Source organism: Rhopalosiphum maidis, chromosome 1 (assembly GCF_003676215.2).
Source record: "Rhopalosiphum maidis isolate BTI-1 chromosome 1, ASM367621v3, whole genome shotgun sequence".
Classification (NCBI taxonomy): Eukaryota; Metazoa; Arthropoda; class Insecta; order Hemiptera; family Aphididae; genus Rhopalosiphum; species Rhopalosiphum maidis.
Window position 1 is genome coordinate 87,030,656 of NC_040877.1, and position 19,770 is coordinate 87,050,425.

Sequence of the window (19,770 nt, forward strand, 5' to 3'; positions counted from 1 at the left end):
TACGTTCAATATGTATAATAATTACAATAATTTAAAATTAGGTATACCGTATACCTAAAGGCTTATTAATACAATATATCAATATTTCGAAATTTAATGGTTATTTCCTATTGGTTATACCAGTTTTTGTAGAAATATTAAAAGCAATGCAGGACAATATAAAATATTTAAGTTATTTGTTATTGTGTGATAAGAATCAAGACATAAGTAGATAAGTACATCATAAAATAGATCGGGCACGTCACCAAATCTTAATATTATTATAGCCTACATGGCTACATTACACTGAACTGAAGAATATTGATCAGGACTAAAGAAAATTGATCTTCCCAATTCCAACTTACGAGCATACTGTTCATAATTGTATATTATATCAATATCATTTATTTTAATGTGCTTTTAATTAAAATTAAACAAAACTACAATTCCTTCTTCCCTTCAAAAAAATCTGAAACACAACGCTGTATAGTATTCCCAATTCTATACAAAAGTAATAAAAAAAAAAAAAATCGGGCAATTAGCTCTGCTACATTGTATAGGTTTCGAGATTCCAAGCGTAGTTTGTACTTCGCAGTGAATAACTAGAAATTCATCGGTCCATATCAGTATAAAATTATCCAGCGCTGGGATAATATACCAAATGAATTATATGGTGCAAGACTGCATCCAGGTGTTTTTCAAAAATAATAAGCTAGTTTACAAATCTATAGTAGTATGGTATATGAACTAATTTTTTGTAAAAACATCGCAATATTGCATTATTGCATAATTTGTATATTATAATTATTATTACCATTTACAATGTACTATCAGTAATTAATTATTAAATAAGATATTTTTGTAAAAAAATATCGTATGTACTTTAATACCTTATACATATTACATATATAATATATTTATATTATATTAATATAACAAATATATATTTATAGTATCTCATAACTCATAATCAATCCATGAATAATAAAAAGAAATCATTCGATAGAAACCGTAGTGTAGAAAACTAAAAACTATATTATATAATTATAATTTACAACAAAAGAATTCCTTCTAAATTAAAAATGAAATAGGTACCATGATTTTTAAAGAAAAATTATGTACCTATACCTACAGGAGTTATAATTTAATAACATTTCCCCATATGTTACTCAGTACTCAAAGAAAACAAATTAAAAATACATAATCATTTTAAATCAACTACATATAAGTTCATGTATGACATACACAATTTAAACAGTAAGTATTTGTTTTAAATAATAAGTAAGAAGCAAATATTTTAAATTCCCGATAAATTATACGTAACTTATTAATTAAATAAAAATTATACATTTGAGGAGGTACTATAGTTTATTATGAGGAGAAATTAAGAATAATATAATATTGTAGTTGAGATGTGACTTAGGTATTTTTGATATTTCTAGTAAAATGAAAGTTGAAATGGAGATATAGGTTAAGAATAGGGGGGTAAAATACTGAAATGTTTATAATGAGAAATCCAAAAAAGCCGGGGAAAACGAATTGTGACGTACTGACGTCATTCTAATGCCGCTCGATAAAAGCCGCTTCGTAGACCTGTAACCAGTACGACGCGTATAAAACACACTACCGACAATCCACTTAAATATATATTACCTTGTTTTTTATGTATAAATTGGTAAGAAAATTATCATTTCATAATCATCAGTGGCGGATATAGGTATATATTTACAAGTACTTTTTTATCTTTCCCAGTTTTCGTATAAAATATATATAGATTGCCCCTACATTATCTCAGGCTGGATCCGTCCTTACTAGTAATATATAAGTAAAGTACCAAATAACAATAATTATCTGCAGCTCGTGTCTATGATCAATATTTATGATTTATCATACCATATTCTGTATTTCTGTATCTAATCTGTTGTAGACGATAGTGTATATATCTACATTTATATGATAAGTACCTATTTTATTATTTACAACTATAAAAAATAAAACCCCTACTTACATTAATTTTCAAAAACAATGTGGGTAATATTTTATTTGATGAAATACTAAAATAATACACATGAAAACATAATTATACGAAAACGGGATAAGTCGCTCCACTGTAATAATGTATAGTAGCTATGGTGTCGAGTATAGCTAATTTTTATTGAGTAGTTATTCAAATTTATTATAATATTATAGATGTTATATTTAAATTCAAATTTCAGTAATAAATAATTCCATACAGAAAATGATTCTGAGCAAAAACATGATCGGTTATCGTATATTTTAACTACTAATAATTTTAATATTAATAACAATTACTTTTTATTAGTAATATATATATATATATATTAGATACGAAGGTAAATTATTGAACTAATTATTGCCAAAAACAAATTACATATAATATTATATAACAATAATTATTATATTACTACCTACCTATAGCACTATAGCTGTTGTTAACATATTTAGTTTATTAATCTGCAATACCGATGTATTTTAAAACGATGTAAATAACTTAAAACTAACTTTTTATATGAAAAAAAAATAATATTATACGAACTATCGAAAAATGTCCCATTGCATAATATTTTTTAAATTGTAAAAAATAACTAAAATCGTTATCCAAATATATCAACATTTAAATTTAAAATACCAATAAAAATAATTAGTGAATATATTTTTTTAAGAATTTTTTAGGATTTTGTATAGATTTAACTAGAAGAAATAATCTTGTGTATCACTAACTTTTTATTTCAAGTTTTAAACCATTTTTAATGACATTTATAAAAAAAAAAACTAAAAAAAACCTAAAACGCCGTACAACTAGGTTTAATTATCTTGGACTAATAGAAATGGGGATACCTCTTTGGAGGTATATGTGTAACCCCAAACATTTCTATATATTTTTACCAATAATACCTTTTATACATATATATTTGTATATTTATACACATATGACTAAATAGTATTAGGGATGTATTAAGATTAACTAGGTATTAAGATAATTTATTATGTATGCACCCATTATGTATTATATTTATAAAAGTTTTTGAGTTTTGGTCGTTTAAATAAAATATTATTTTAGACCATTAATAAAAAAATACTTATAAAATATATTTAACTGACTATAGGTACTTATATTATAAGAATATTTAATCAATGCTCACAACTATTGTTAGCTAGTAAATATATACACCGAGGCCTCCTGTATTTTATCATGCTAACACATTAAAAATATATGCCTATTGCCTAATATATACAACATAAGAATATTTCAACAATGAATAGTTCCTAAAAATGTCTGTAGAATTATTATTATGTATTCTAATGTATAGGTAATGTATATGGCGATGATACTATATAATATGAGTAACGAATAAACGTTTAACTTTAGTATATAGTCTGATAACAATCAATTTTTATGGTAATTTTAAATTTATAACAGATGAATTGCCTTATAGTTTATTGTACCATCCGATACGGCCATCGGGCGATACCCACGACTTTGTCTAGACGACAAGACAAAACAAAAAAGTTTTGATAACTTAACAATATTATATTCTAGGACGGTCGTAATGCTGCTCATCTTCATCTTAGAGGCGTGGCTCGCGGAGTTTTTATACAATACTGTCTACGAAACCAAAAATGCCAGACATGGTGCATTCACGTTGCCATAAGATATAACCTGCAGCTACCGTTGGTACAATATACATAGGCAATACAATACAAATTCTGAACGACATATTATATAATACCTAGTTATTTGATAAGTGATTCGACATACTGAACGTCAATTTCAAATGATGCTGTGCTGTCTCAAAAAGTAGCCGTCAGCGCGTGTACAATAAGCAGCACACTGCTTATTTCTATAGGCCAAGGGCGTAGCTGAATAATTTTTAGGGGAAGGGGGAGTTGACTAAATAATTTATATGATTACTAATGAAGAAAAAATGTTAATACAATTTGTTATGATTGTTTTAAAATTTCAATATCACGGTTTTCTTAAGTAAAGGAGGATTTATTTTATTCATATCCATTTTTTGTATTATTTAGTTGTTAAATTTTTTTATCGAATTTATAATGCGAGTGAGGCAATCAATCGTTTTCTTGTATCTAGCCTGTACGGATTATCTACATATCATAGGTATATAAAGCTATATTGTTACATAATGTGTATAATTTTAATAACATAATCAATTTATAATTTTTATTATTATATTCATAAACATGAATATATTATGATATTATATATTATTATAGGCAATTAAATGCATTGATTAAATATATAATTTAATAATTAATCAATTTCATTATAATTATGTTATCAATAAGGGTATAATGACGATGCATTTGTAGTAAATTTATACGCATGTTTATAATTGTTCATAATAACAGTTAAACAGTATAATAAAATATTATTTATTTTGTATACATAATATTAATATAGTCAGCAGATAGTAGAGGGCACCTTATATAATTTTCATTTTTAGTCTGTTGATTGATACTATTCAGTACTTATAGACTATAGTAGTATAGTGGACATTCTAAAATGTCGTCTCTTTCTTTATACTTTACCATAATAATATACTTACAGTAAAAAGATCAATATAAATGATGACTTATGAGTTATGACTTTATGAGTCACGATGAGTAATTTGTTTCCAAAAAATATTATTATATACTGATGAACTATTTGCTTGCAGTATGCTCATCGTATACGGTGTACCATAAACGTAGTTTTACGTGTTTACTATTTATATAGGTTAACTTTGGAATTTACATATATTTACAAATATAAATAAGTCTTAAGTAACAAATGTATCTAAATAATGTAACACTTGATATCAGTTTTATGTAAAATGCTGTAGTTCCATTATATTAGTTATTTGTACTTTGGTAATTATTGAGAAAAACTATAAAGTATAGGTATAATAAAAATAAATAGTTTATTCTGACGTAAACATCGCATAGTCGTGTAGCTATATAAGCACTCCAAAGCATATATTATTATTTCGTGAGTCAATGATAAAAGTAACACGAAATATTTTGAACGCATAACCTTGAATTTGATTTATGTTCTTTTTACTATACAAAGGATTTGTTATTACACAATTTCTTAACCTTTCTTCGTACATAGACAGCAAAACAAAATAGGTTTTGTATTGCCCCGTTTCCCCTTTTTTGAGTTCAAAATTCGAAAATACAGTGCATTATTCTTTTTAAACAACTATCTAAAAATTGTTTAATTGCGAGTGTATTAAAGTGTCAATATATTATATATATGCACGATTTATACGTATTTATTGCATTTTATCAGTATGTACCTTTGCCTCTATACGAGGACTATGTATTTAAAAATGTTCTTGATGTAATTTCAATTATTACGATTCGTTAAAACTTTAATTCCTCACAATAAGTAATTTCAACATAGAAAATTTAGAATAACTCAAGAAAGGGGATGCAATTAAAAAAAATATTTGTTATGCTGTTCATACATTGAACAAATGGTTATCAATTAGAATTTTAAAATTTCAAGTCATTTGCGATTTGTATGCCATATATTGTGATCGAAATATTTGATTTTAAAACTTTATTATTGAACACACTGTTATTGTATTATATAACTAGTTATAGCTTCATATTAATAATTGTTGTTACTTAGGACCTATCGGCTATATATGCTATAGCTATACACTATAGTTTTGTGTTAAACTGTAATCTGCAATGTCGTATAGGTACTCAACATTCAGATACCTACGTGATAATAGCAAAATTATTTAATACTAAAAGTAATATAGCGATTTAATATTTATATAATAATCCGATAGTGTATCATAGTTAATATTAACTGTCAAGATGTTATTTAGGTACTTACTAATTAATATATAAAATACCTATATAATATAACATGTCTGCATTCTTATTGCAGGTATCCGGCCATGTTTAACGAATTTTTTTAAAAATAATATAGGTAGATATTTCATAAAAATCAGTGCAACGGCTACTTTCTAAATTATTTCTGCATTTTTTACTTTCCTGTAATGATTTTTATAAATTCTAAGCGAAATGCAGAATACCATTTTACGACAATGTGTTAATTTTTAATTTAGTTTTTTTTTCTTTCATCGCCTTTTTTTTCTTTATTTCATTTTCAGAGAGGTTACTAGTAGCTTCTATCAGTCTACCTCTACCACCATCAAAGTTGAAGATTGAAGCATTTTTATTGCTATATAAAAGATAATGTTAGTCGTTAGACATAAATTAGGATCTATAGTAGGTAATAGTTGGAATTTTATTTATAATAGTGGTAATAGCTCTGCAAGAGTAAAAATTATCAGTCTTTTTAAAATAATTAGGAAAAACAAAAAAATTACGGAAAACGGGAATGACCACTTAATTATAGATATTTATTTATTTAAAACTCAAATGTTTCAAAATTTGAATACTTGAAATATTTGAACTTGAATGAAAAATAACAATTTTAGTTATTTTATAGCAACTCAAATAATATTATTTACAGGAACTTTTCGTGAATACATTATATATTATTATTTACTATTCACAATAATGACATTTCCAAATATTTAAATTATTTTTAAGCTGTTATTATACCATGAACCTATTCACACTACGGTAGGTACGTTAATATTGACTCAATAGTTAGTAAACATTAATAGGTATTACATGAAGTATAATATTACAATAATTATTATGTAATATATACGATTTTTTTTTGGAAAAAATTAGGTCAAACTACCGTTTTATTTGAATATCAAAATAAACCAATAATAGCATTGTTATAAATATTTAATAAAATATCCTTAGAAATAAAGACTGATCGCATCACTATGGTCATAATGACCGTTTATATTCCATATAGGAAGTAGATACGATCAGAATAGTTTTCGTGTACAACAATTAATCACTGAATTACAATTTAACATTTCCATGCTATCTAGTATTTACTATGTATAATATATAGATATACAGCGAAGTGACTTCCTTGGTTTTTTTTATATATAATTATAAATAGGTATTCATAAAAAACAAGGAACAATTCTCAGAACCACCCATTGCTCTCAGCTTCCCTTTAAATATATGTAAGCGACTATAATATGTATATATATATATTATGTAGTGTCGTGGACCGTGGATAAATAGAGTTACTAATCAATATTTTATAGGTGTAGTCTGCATCTACATAGTTACATTTATTGTTTTTATTGATACTCTATTCGTGTTGTATAGTATATATTGTACTTGTTGTACATATATGATACGATATTCTACACGATATGACATTATTGTGATTAGAAAATCAATTATATATACAGACGTAAAAAACGTTGGTACTTCGTACTTATTACCTAATACGGATACATGCAATAAAATGGATATATGCTTGTACATACAATATATAATATATATTATAGGTTAGGTATGCCATTTGTGGTCTGTATGCAATATAGCTCACAGAGAAAATTTAACTCATTTAATTTATACAAGAGTACAAGACTAGGTAACCTGCACGTATATATTTATAATAAGTAACAAAGTAAAATCAATATTCCATATATATTAATAGATATAAATTATGTATACCTATATTATTATCCATATTAGGCATATCCTATTTTATGTATTATTCATTCTATATATTTATGTAAATTTTTGTGAATAATTTTATATTAACAATTTTAAATTGCTAAGAAAAAAATCTGTATCAATAAGTTAGATGACTTTGTCATGAAAACTTTTAAATAAAATAATATATATATAATGCTTATTGCAGGTTAGGTACACGCCACTTACAATAATAAGACTTGAAATCTGAATTGCCTATGTGTTATATCTACATAATATGTATATATAAAATTTCTATACAAATCTATTGATGAATTAGCATTAAATATTAACTCATAAAATATAGAAAAAACTAAAAAAAAAATGCAATAGGTACAAAATTATCTTATTACGGCGTGTACATAACTGCATGTAGGTAAGCAATTTTATTCTATCTATATTCTATAGTCTATACATTTAAGAATTGTTGTTGAATACCTATTTTATATTTAAACGGAAATATTTTGTTTTTATTGTCAAATTTTACAACTATAAAAATCTATCAATTATTATTTATTTGTAATAATGTACTATGTACCTACTACCTACCTATTACTTTTAAATGAGAATAGCTATACATAAGTATTTACAAGTTATATTACTTTATAATTTCTATTTAATTTAATATATGTACTAATTTATTTATTAATAAGGCCCGGATTTCAATGCAAAGTGCATCCTTTTTTAGTTGAGCTTTCCAAGTAGGTACAAAATTCGTTTCATATAACAGGTGCTTCAAAACTGAAACTTTTATTTTGGATTTTTTTTAGCATTATTGGGTCATTTTTTGGTTTTAATACATATTTGTTCAATATACTATACAAATTTAACCAATTCAAATTTATATTTTAGAATGTTTAGATTGTTTAGAATGAATAATGAATATTGCCCCAAAAGATATGCGTGTTAATATTATCGCAGCGTCAAATCAATTTTTCAATTTTTCAAATTTCAGTTTTTTTTTACTATAAAATAATAACCTATTATACCTTACTTATAAATTATCATGTTTATAAAAAATATACAATTATGAAACATCTTGAAGTAAAATATATTTTTAAGGGTATTTTTGGTTATTATTTATACATATTTGTACGGTTTTAAGCCTTTAAGGGCATTTAAATCTGAACTTAAGTCTTTAATGAATATTATGTCCGTTTTTCAAAATAGACTGCATAATAAGTATTAAGAATTAAGATACCTACCTGTCTTTTGTATACACCGACATTGACTCTATAGGAATAATCCCTTTATGCCAAAAAAAAATTAATTCATTTTGGGTACCTACAACGGCTACAACCTATTTGCGCCAAATTTACTTAAATAAACTTTTTTTAATAACAATTTAATGTAATGCATATTTAAAGATACGACATACGTTGCAATTTTAAATTAAAAAATCAAAAATTAACAAAGATATAAATTTTACAACGTCGGTGTTCAACATTTTTAGAAGAAGTATACGCCAATATTTGTACACTTGTGACCATAATCCATAACCATTTATTTAATTCTTGTGCTTGTTGTAAAATCGATTCTTATAATTTATAATTTAAAAAATATTATTATAGACCAAATTAGTGTTGAATTGTGTTTAATATGTAGGTACCTAACTAACGAATGTCTGATAAAATCACACTACAATCATTCTTATGTGATGACAAAAAATGATATCTAGTAACGGAGTAGGTACCTCCTATGTATACATTGTACAACATAATAAAACATTGATATAAAACTTGTTTTCAATCTGTCCACGCAATAATATATAAAACTTTAAAATCTATAAGCTTATACAAATAAAATAACTATAAATTATAACTTTACTACAGTACAGATTGTAAATTTATCTTTTAATAAAAAATAAAACTTAAACCTTATAAGTTATAACGTAGATATGTCGGCATGTTATTGCGTCTTACACCAAATCGTTATTGTAAAATGTTTACGCAAGTCAATTTGGCACAAATATAGGCTGTACCCAAAACAAATTAAATTTTTTTGACGCAAATGGGCAACGCTCGACTTTAAACAGTGACTAGGCCATAGGGAGGACTCAGAGTCAGAGCTGAGTAGTCGATGACTATATTGAGTTTAAGTATTTACTTACTTAGCAACCTAACTGTTGACTGTTGTGTAAATATGTAATAATTTATTCATTTATTAATGCAATTTATTACAGTTAGGTACCATCAGTTAATGAATTAACTAGTTATTTTAGAACATATCGTTATGTATATTTATTGTAGTTATATGTATTTCGAATTAGTACTTAGGTATACCTGATTATGGCCGAATAGCACTTAGATTAAAAAATAATAATGTCGAACTGCAATGAAGTCAAAAAAGGGATTTAAACAAAAATGTTTGAAAATTAACTTAATTTAAATGTTTTTAAAACACTCAATTCTCTTTTCACTAACCCACTTACGGGCTTAGGACTGACAATAATTTTAATCATTGGCATAGTTAAAAATTAATTTGTAAATAAATAATTATGTAGATAAAGATACATCATACGTCATATCCTATAAATCTGAGATAATATTTTTTTAAACGTTTTTTGAACTTATCAATTTAATTTTTTGTTGTTATTAAAAGAAACTAAATTTTAAAACATATATTTTTCAAACTTACAGATCTCTTTTAAACAGTGCACTCAGTTCTGTTTTATAAATTACATTTTGATTTTAATTTCTTATGATTTCTATACAAAAAAAATAATTTCATTAAATATTATACAATAAACATGTACCATTAAGAAAAGTATGAAAATTACTATAAATCCACGATGATTAAATTGTAAGTGGAAAGAGGAAAAGAGCATTTTTAAAACGTTTAAATTAAGCTTATTTAACGAAAATTATTCTTATGACATCTTTCGTTCAGTAGACGTGCAGATCGACTATGAGGTATCTTTCTGTTTTTTACTCTAGTGCAGTTTGAACATTTCCTTTTTTAAACAAATGGAATTTGACCTTATACATGCACACTTTAGCAGTCAGTAAGACTGTACCGATATCTTAATTTATATGTATTGTCTTACACATTAATTTTTAAGAGAGTTATAACTTTAGTTATATACATATAGATACAAAATACAACTATACTAGGGTATACTTATGAAAAATAATTACAATACCAATGAAAAGACTGTCTTAAACTAACTTAAAAATCGAATATATTTTAAAACACCAACGTGCAAACATCTAACCTTTAAGTTTGATATATAGGTCAATAATTCACTCCAATATATTAAAGGTAACAGCATAAAATTGGTTCTGGTGAACATAAATTTGCTACGTTGTATTGTATTGTTGTATACGATGGTGATGCGAATGTAATATCTTCTTAATATAATAAAATAAATATACAATACCTTTATAATCTATTGTACCTATGTGACTATAATATATATTACCATAGAATAATATTTACTAGGCCTATTGAATATTTTACATCACGAATTCACGAATTATTTTGTTTAAAGAAACGTTAAAATTATATTTTAGGTAAGTAACTGCAATTTTAAAAAGAGAAAAAGTAGGTAACCATTCTGTTGTATCTACCTTTAATAGGTATAGTTTATATAGACGCCTAGTGTGAATCGTCATTGAGTAGGTAAACTACTGTAATTTATGGACATATATTGCGCCAAAAAATTGCAACTCTAAGGTGTAAAATGACGAGGGTAAAACTACAATTTTAAAAGAAGAAATTAATCACGAACATCCTCCAATAAAAATCTATACAATGGGTAGTTATACATTTTTCTTATTTGTATTTTATTTTTTTAGAAAAGTAAAAATTGACACTGCATTACTACAATATCATACGATTTATCTAAATGCTTTAAAAATGTCTTTGTGACATTGTTAATATAATAATATATTAATATAGGTACTTAAAACTTAACTACGTGAAAAATTCATGAAAAATATTTTTAAATTACTACTAAATAACTAAAATCGTTATTCTTTCATACTTAAAAAGTATCTAATTTTGCCCAAATTTAAAATTCAAATAACTATAAAAATAGTGCTTACATATTTTATTTTAGATAGTTTGATTTCAATCGAAACTACATAGGTACTCGTATAAAAACTTGTATTGATTTTTTAAACCTTATATTAGTTATAAAAATCAAACATTCTTTAGATTTTAAAGTAAAAAAATGGTGCATATACTGCAATGTATATCTTTAATATTTTTGATACTAAATTACTTATGAGAAAACTTGCATTACATTTTATTTTTGACATTATAGAAAAAAACTAAAAAAAATTCTTATATCGTTAAATAGCCCATAGTCAAAATATTAAAAAAATTATACTATATTATACAGAAAATTTTAATGTAAACATTTGGTGAACATTTTTTAACTACGGTAATTTGTTTATGAATCACATACAAATAATAAGATCGATTTTGTCTAAAACTGGATTTACGTAAATATTTCCACTTTACCTCTTCTTCCCACAATTATTATAAAAATAATGGTAATTTTTCAATTTTGATCCCCTAAAGTGTCAACTAGATTCACTTTTCTATCAGAAAATATATCAAAATTAAAAATCAAATTATTTTTTCTACTAAAAATGAAAATGTTTCCGACATAAAAAACACATCTTAATTGCTATACACAACATTTGTAATATATATCTATCAACTTATTCAATATTTTTGTCACGTTTATTAATGCAGTTGGTATTGTAACAAACACGTATAACTCCCAATACGTAAATACCAATTTAATTTAAACATTTGTATGTGTAAATGTCTGTTGGTCAAATAGCTATAAATTATTCGAAAATATTTTACAATATTCAGTGTTCTCTCAAGGTTGAACAATGCTATGATGTAATATTAGAATAATATAATATAATAGCAGACTTATTTATTCCTAGTAGGTATTTCTCTGAGACCCAAATGTAGGTACTATCTATAATTACAGAATACAAAATACTAATGAGTAATGAATAATGGCCCATTGACATTTTATTTATTTTTAATTTCTGAGAAGGAAGCTAATTGAAATACATCAATATATCATTAGGATTTAAAGTAACCATAGGAGATAGGACATAGACCAAGACCATAAGTTCTTAGAAAGCTGCTGTTGACAAGATTTACCACTTTAATATCTTATATTTAATAAATAATTTGGAAATTTTAAATAGAACAAAATAAACAATATAACCTGTAACAAAAACTTAACTATCAAAGGTATAATATTAACAGGAAAAATAATTATTATCAGCCAATGGTCAAATGACCAGATTCAATTTTTTAATAAATAATAAAAAAAATACTAGTAGGTAGCTTAATTAAAAATAAAAGTTATTTGTTAATGCTTAGTTTTGATTAATGGTTTATTAACCATTCTATTGAATATTTAAAATTGCATTATAGTTCTAAATTGTTATTCATCTACATCAATATTATTTATAAAGATTGAGAGCTATTAAAATAATTTAGTAAATAAGCACAACTGTAATTTTAAGCATTTAAGCAATTCAATTCCAAACATTTTTACTTTGTTAGTCAATAGTTATCTTACTATGCCACTATGGATAAAAAATAAGACCTTCAATTGTTTTTCAGTTAAAAGTGTAGAAAAATAATTATGACACAAAGCATTAACAACATTAAGAGGTGAAAAAATAATAACTTATGGAGTTATACATAAAGTTTATATAATTTAATTTTAATACAAGTAATAATTTAATCTCATAATCTATGTTATATAAATTAAATTAAATTTTAAAAACAAACAAAACAAAACAAAAATTAATAATTATAGTTAATAAGTCCACAAACTTAAAATACAGAAAATTCAAACAATTAAGTATTTTTTTTATAATAAAATATTAAATTATTTAATTTAACCTATATTTAAAGTTATAATCAATGCATATTATTTATTATTTATTAATTGACAATCTTGTTACCCAATAGGAATAAGTTCAGATTGCTCACACCTAAGTGGTTGTATAACTTCTACAACCATCGTTCCACACAAGACATCATATGCACATCTATTTTGATTGGCTGCTGCTGTAATAAAAGGTAGTGGAAATAAGAATGCAAAAAATAAATTTTTAGTGATTGAACGAAGTGTTGCCCGTTTCCAACCAATATCGCCACCAGGAATTAAAGCAATGACATCAGCTTGTTGACCTCTTATACAAAATAGCTTATCAGCTCGAACAACTGAAATATCTAATAGTGCTTTACCAACTGTTGCTCCACCTTGAAATATTGTACTACCTTGTAGACAACATACCTAAAAGTCAAAAGTATTTAATTATAATATTATGAACATTTTGATTTAAGTATATATTAATTGTGTATTGCTAGCAGAGCAGGCGAGAACTTTGGTGGGCCCCAGGGCTGATCAATTCCGGGCCCTTTTACTTATATATACTTATTTTATACCTAACCTAACCGGGTCCCCTCTAGAGGTCCGGGCCCCGGGGCTCTGGCCCCTTCAGTCCCACCCTCTTGCCGGCCCTAATTGCTAGAAGTAATTAAGGTTATTTTACAAGTAATTTTAATTTTTAAAATTACCTCATATAGACAAACTATTATTCGGTGTGCTACTTCTATAAACAATAGTTCCGATGTCATTTCTACTGCTGTAGTATAATCAACTTCCTCTCGTGTAAAAATACTGTTATATTTAGTGAAATCGCTAAAAAAAAAAAACATATTTTATGTATTAAAACCATGATCATTCTATCTTAAGTACAAAGAAGCATAATCAATGGCTTATCACTGAATTATTATTAAATATACACATTAACATATTTAAAAATGAATACAACAATATTATCATATTATTATTTGTTTAAGTACTAAATTTATTTATTTTTAACTAAGTATTTACATTTATGAACTTAACATTTCATTATTATACTATAAATTGTTGTGAAATATTTTTATTTGTGAACAAAATCATGATAATATGCATTTATTAAACATAAAGTTCTGTATAATGTTCAGGATATACAAATAAAAAAAAGACATATTCATTTTGTACTATTTCTTTAGCTAAACCTATAACCATCAAACATTTTTCAAGACATTTTAGTAAACAAGGTTATTAATGATGACTAAATTATTATTATTAATTAAAAATTGAATGTCATAAGATACCACAAGTTTTTAGGTGAGCGGTGAGGTAAGTGAGTCTGGCAGCATCCGAATTGCATATTAAAAAAAATGTCTAAATTGCATGTCACTTCTTAGAGAGGTCTGTCCAAATTGCATGCTATCTATCCACAAGTTTATTTATCATGCACAATGCACTTAAGTGCACAACTTAAACTTGATTTCTCTATTTTTTTTTAAATAAATCATGAAGAGAAATGCTTTATGATATGGTTGTAGTACAGTACTTTTTACAACTGATTAGTTTCTAGATTGAAATATTTTTAAGACGAGTAAAAATTTTACCAAATTGTACCTATTCTAGTGTATTAGGGTCTGTTTCACAGACATACGTATCGGCCACTTCAATGTTTGTCGCTCAAATTTATAAGAATTATTATTAGGCCACGAACTTATAAGCTATAAAAACCTTAAAAATATGCAAAAAAAAAATCTTTAATGCCATGTATACAAATGTAACTTGATTACCTAAAACTACAATCTTCTCCAATTTGGTACAATGTTTACTCGAATATAAAAATATTTAAATTTAAAAATTAATTAGTTTCTATTCATGCATTAAAAAAAAAAAAAAAAATAGAAAATTCAAAAAAAAAGTTTAAGTTGTGCACGATAAATAAAGATTAAATTTTAAGTACACGGCATGCAATTCGGACAAACCCCACTAAGGGTTGGCATGCAATTTGGGCATTCCAATGTATGTTTATTTTTTTGGCATGCAATTCGGATGCACAGGTGATTCTGTACCATATCTAGATTTTTTTAAATTTTATTACAGTGTGTTAATTTTAAATGGATTTACTTTAATAATAATTTATTTAAATTACCATAAATTAAAATAAGTTCCACATCAATTTTATTCCTTTGGGCATATAGATTTTAAATACTATGTGTGGATTATACTTCTGATGATATATCAGATAAAGAGTGAGATACTATTTATTTTGAAAAACATAAAAATCAAATTTAATTGTTTTAAATAGTAAAATACAAGTTATACTTACATTTCAAGAATTGAATCTACTAGAAAGTAAGCAATTAAGAATTTAACAATACTTAATATTAAAAAATCAATAAATTCAGCTCCAAAACGCTTCCATAAAGACGGTACTCGGCATTTTATCCCTAGATAAATCACATTAAAGAATAAAACAATTTGTTATTTAATATAATGTAAGAATGATTCATACCCACAAACTGATTAACACTTGGTGTTTCAGGTACTGCATTAGGCACAACTTTAGAAACTTCATTAGGATTTTTTAAAACTTGACGGTAGTTTTTTTGTAAACACTCTTGCTGTAATTTATTGTAATAACACTGATAACTGTTTACTGTATTCAACCATGAACGCAGTTGGTTAAAGTATTCTTCTCTAATTTCTTTATTTGACAATTTGGAGTTGTTAGAATCTTTTGATGATGATTTATTTTCTGAACTTGTCATGATTCTTTAGAATAGTATGTAGATACTAATAACTCTTGATACTTCAATAATTACTCGGTAATCCAACTAAAATATTAAAATAAATTTTTCTAAATTTTTTAGTAAGTTTAATGTAATTTAAAAATATTTTTTGTAAAAGGTAGTAGCTAAAAACATATTTTATTTTGTTAGTATTTGTTATACGTATATTTTATTATTATCACATAATTTGATAACAAATATATGATAAGAAAATAATTATACGCATTACGTTTATAAAAAATATTGAATATCACAGAACAACAATAATCAATATGTTGTCGTATTACTTATTATATTTTTCAAACATTTTCAAAATCTGTTCTGACTGAACAAATAGTGAGCTCGTGTATAAGTAGTAGTTAATAATGCATAGAGATACATTAATTATTAATGTTATGTTCATATAGCATGAACTATCTTCTTAGTTCATGCTATATAGTATTTTGTAACAGTGTAACAGATGGACATTACCAAAAAAAAAAATATACTCATGTCAGCAAATTCTCAAAAATCATATTTTTAAAAAAGTTATTACGTTTCAAATAAATTTAATCAAAAAAAAATATTAATAATTTAAAAAATAAACTATTTGACTAAGATAAATCTTTTTCCATCAAAATTGTTCTTATAATCAGATTTACAAATTGGCAATTTTGAATTTATCCAAAAAAATTTAAATCAAATTTTAAATTTTTTATTTTCAGTATTAAAAAATAAACATAAAAAAATTAAATTATACATGTAGCGCCAGGGATTTTTAAATCTTAATAATAAATAATAAAAAAAATTGAAAATATTAATTAGAACAGCAATTATTCCAAAAGTCGTTTCTATCTGTTACGCATTGTACATTTAATATTAATAATATATTATGGACTACGTGTCTCATACAGCCACTATGTATGTGCGGTTTTTGTGAGGTGGTCCAATCGGATTTTAACAATTTATTCGACTTTCAAATCTTCTATATTTCATAATAAATTCCAATAAAAATAAATCTTTGTACCCAAAAATACATATACCCAAATAAAATTTGACTGTTTGCTAATAAAAATAACACAAAATTAAGGACATTTCGAATAAATTTGATACTTTAAATTTTATTAAAGAAAAAGATATATATTTGTTTATTTTTCTATTTAGCATACTACATTATATTGAATTGAATTCTTAGGTATAATTAAAACAACTATAGCACTCGTGTCAACCGTAACGTTAAAATATTCGTAAAAATTATTTATATTGTAGTAATTATCGAGTCCGTTGATCGTAAACAATACTTGGGTTTTGTTTTTGAAAACTATATGCAATGCACCTATTCAGATAATTTAAATGTGAAAAATGAATTATACTATATTTAGTATAAATTTTTTACCCTCTGTGTACCTATTTACTGATTTAATATATTTATGTCTTATTAGTTATTATGTATTTACTGTTTCGTAATTTTTAAAATGTTTTAAGTTCTAATATATAATATAAGATATAACCTACAATTTCTTTTTATATCGATTGACGAACAACGATTGTTTAGAAATTAGAGTTATCTACGAACTACCCACATAGGTCGAAATTAGTAGGTACTCTGGCGTCTCTGCCATAAGTTGCCTAGTGCTCTATAGTCTATACTATGTTTAAATGTTTAATCTGTTCAGCGAGAGAACGCGCTGATTCTGCGCAACCTCTTGCGTTACCCTGCTATCAAACCAGATTTGCCCATGGCAAGGTGTCACTTGGGAATGCGCAGATAAACTGGTTTTGATCGATTTGCGGCGCGTTCTCTCGCTGGACAGAGTTTAGTGTCAACGTTGTTTGAAAGAGATAGCTATAATACCTCATATACCACAATTTAAGATATACTATTGTCTATATTAGTCTATAATAATATCTATGTCCTATATATTATATATATTATTAAATATAAATTATATACATCTTAAACCATGCCTCATACCTGAGTATATTATAATTGGACTAATTGGGCCATGATAGGACCACGAATGCCAAACGGAAACCACATATAAACCCTTAAATCATATACTATATTACTATATGACCTAAGGATATACCGATATATGATGAGAATAAAGTGTATGCTAACATTTTCTAAAAACGTTGTTATCTGTATTATTCAATTTATCCCCCGAAAAAATTGTAGATATTATTAAATTATTATTATTAATTATTAATCAATTTATGATTGGATCATATTATAATTTTACAAGCGTAATAAATAAAAAAACATTTAGCATGTTGCAGGTAACATTTGTTCAATTAATCATAAAAAAAATAAAATAATTATATTGTAATGTAGGTAAATTGTTGAAATAAATATGTATTTTACTCTATAGTATCTATTATCTATATTATACAAAGTAAATAAATTGTATTTAATATATAAAAATATACTAGGTACCTATACACAAAGATTAAGAATGAAAGATACATTTTTTTATATTTTTTCACATAATTGTATGCAATAAGAAAACAACACTTTTCTAAAGATATATATTTTTTATATTTCAATATTTTTAAAAATTATATTAATTATTATATATTTTTCTTGAGGAGATTAGATACTGACCGTTTTTAAGGAGTTCAATGTAGACAATTTCTATGTGTGTACATACTTACGGGTCGTATAAATGTGTGCGTAGTAAGTGATCATTTTTTAATTTTCATATTCAATTAATTTATTTAATATTTTTTTTTCCGTGTTCTTTTTAATCTTGGTCTTTTTTTTCAGGATTCGTTTTTTTCTTCTGTTCACAGATTATACGAATACGAAGAGCAATTGCATCCTTTCCCTTCCTTGAGACTGATCATAATTTCAAAAATGGTAAGCACTCCCCTATAAATAGCGTATATATCTTAATCTATAAATTATGGAATTACAGGTATCAATAATATTTTTTAATAATTTTATATTAGTATGATAAAAATCAATTTGTTTTAATACGATTTCTAAATATTTAAAATTACTCATTTACTTATTGATTTATTTTTAAGTATTAACTTATACCTCTAATACCTGTACTTTTATGAAATAAATAATAACAAAATAGGAACGACTAATGAAAAGAGTTTTACTTAAATGTAGTTTAAAAATGATTATAGGTAATATTACGCAGACAAGGAAAAATTAATTATATAAACAGAATATGAAAATGTAATAATAATAATAATAATAATAATAAGACTTATTATACTACATAATATTATGTCGGTTTTTTTTGTCATTACGATAAAGCAACAGACAATAATTGTCTGAGGTAGGTACATTTTTTTCTTACTATTATTTTTTTTATTTAATCATTTTTGGATTTCGTTTTTCGCTCTTTCTTAATATGTTAATTACTCCTTATTTTTACCTCATTCCTGCTTAATATTTAATACCTATCTTTTAACAACAATAACAATAATAATCATAGGCGTGCGCAGAGTTTCAAGTCGGGGGCAGCGAATGTTTTACCGGCCCATACATGAGTATTAGGTTAAAATTTTTAAGTTCAAATTTAAAGTTTAAACACA

The 19,770-nt window shown here is 25.1% G+C and overlaps 1 protein-coding gene across 1 annotated transcript; it reads right to left on the reverse strand.

Moving 5' to 3' along the window:
• Positions 1–13,417: 13,417 nt before the first annotated feature.
• Positions 13,418–16,380, reverse strand: LOC113557187 (protein FAM8A1-like). Its single transcript, XM_026962553.1, has 4 exons — positions 15,963–16,380; positions 15,777–15,897; positions 14,170–14,293; positions 13,418–13,885 (listed from the first exon to the last, which is right to left on the reverse strand). The coding sequence occupies exons 1-4, from the start codon at positions 16,216–16,218 to the stop codon at positions 13,547–13,549; spliced, it is 840 nt and encodes a 279-aa protein (XP_026818354.1). The 5' UTR covers positions 16,219–16,380; the 3' UTR covers positions 13,418–13,546.
• Between the last annotated feature and the right edge of the window lie 3,390 nt (positions 16,381–19,770).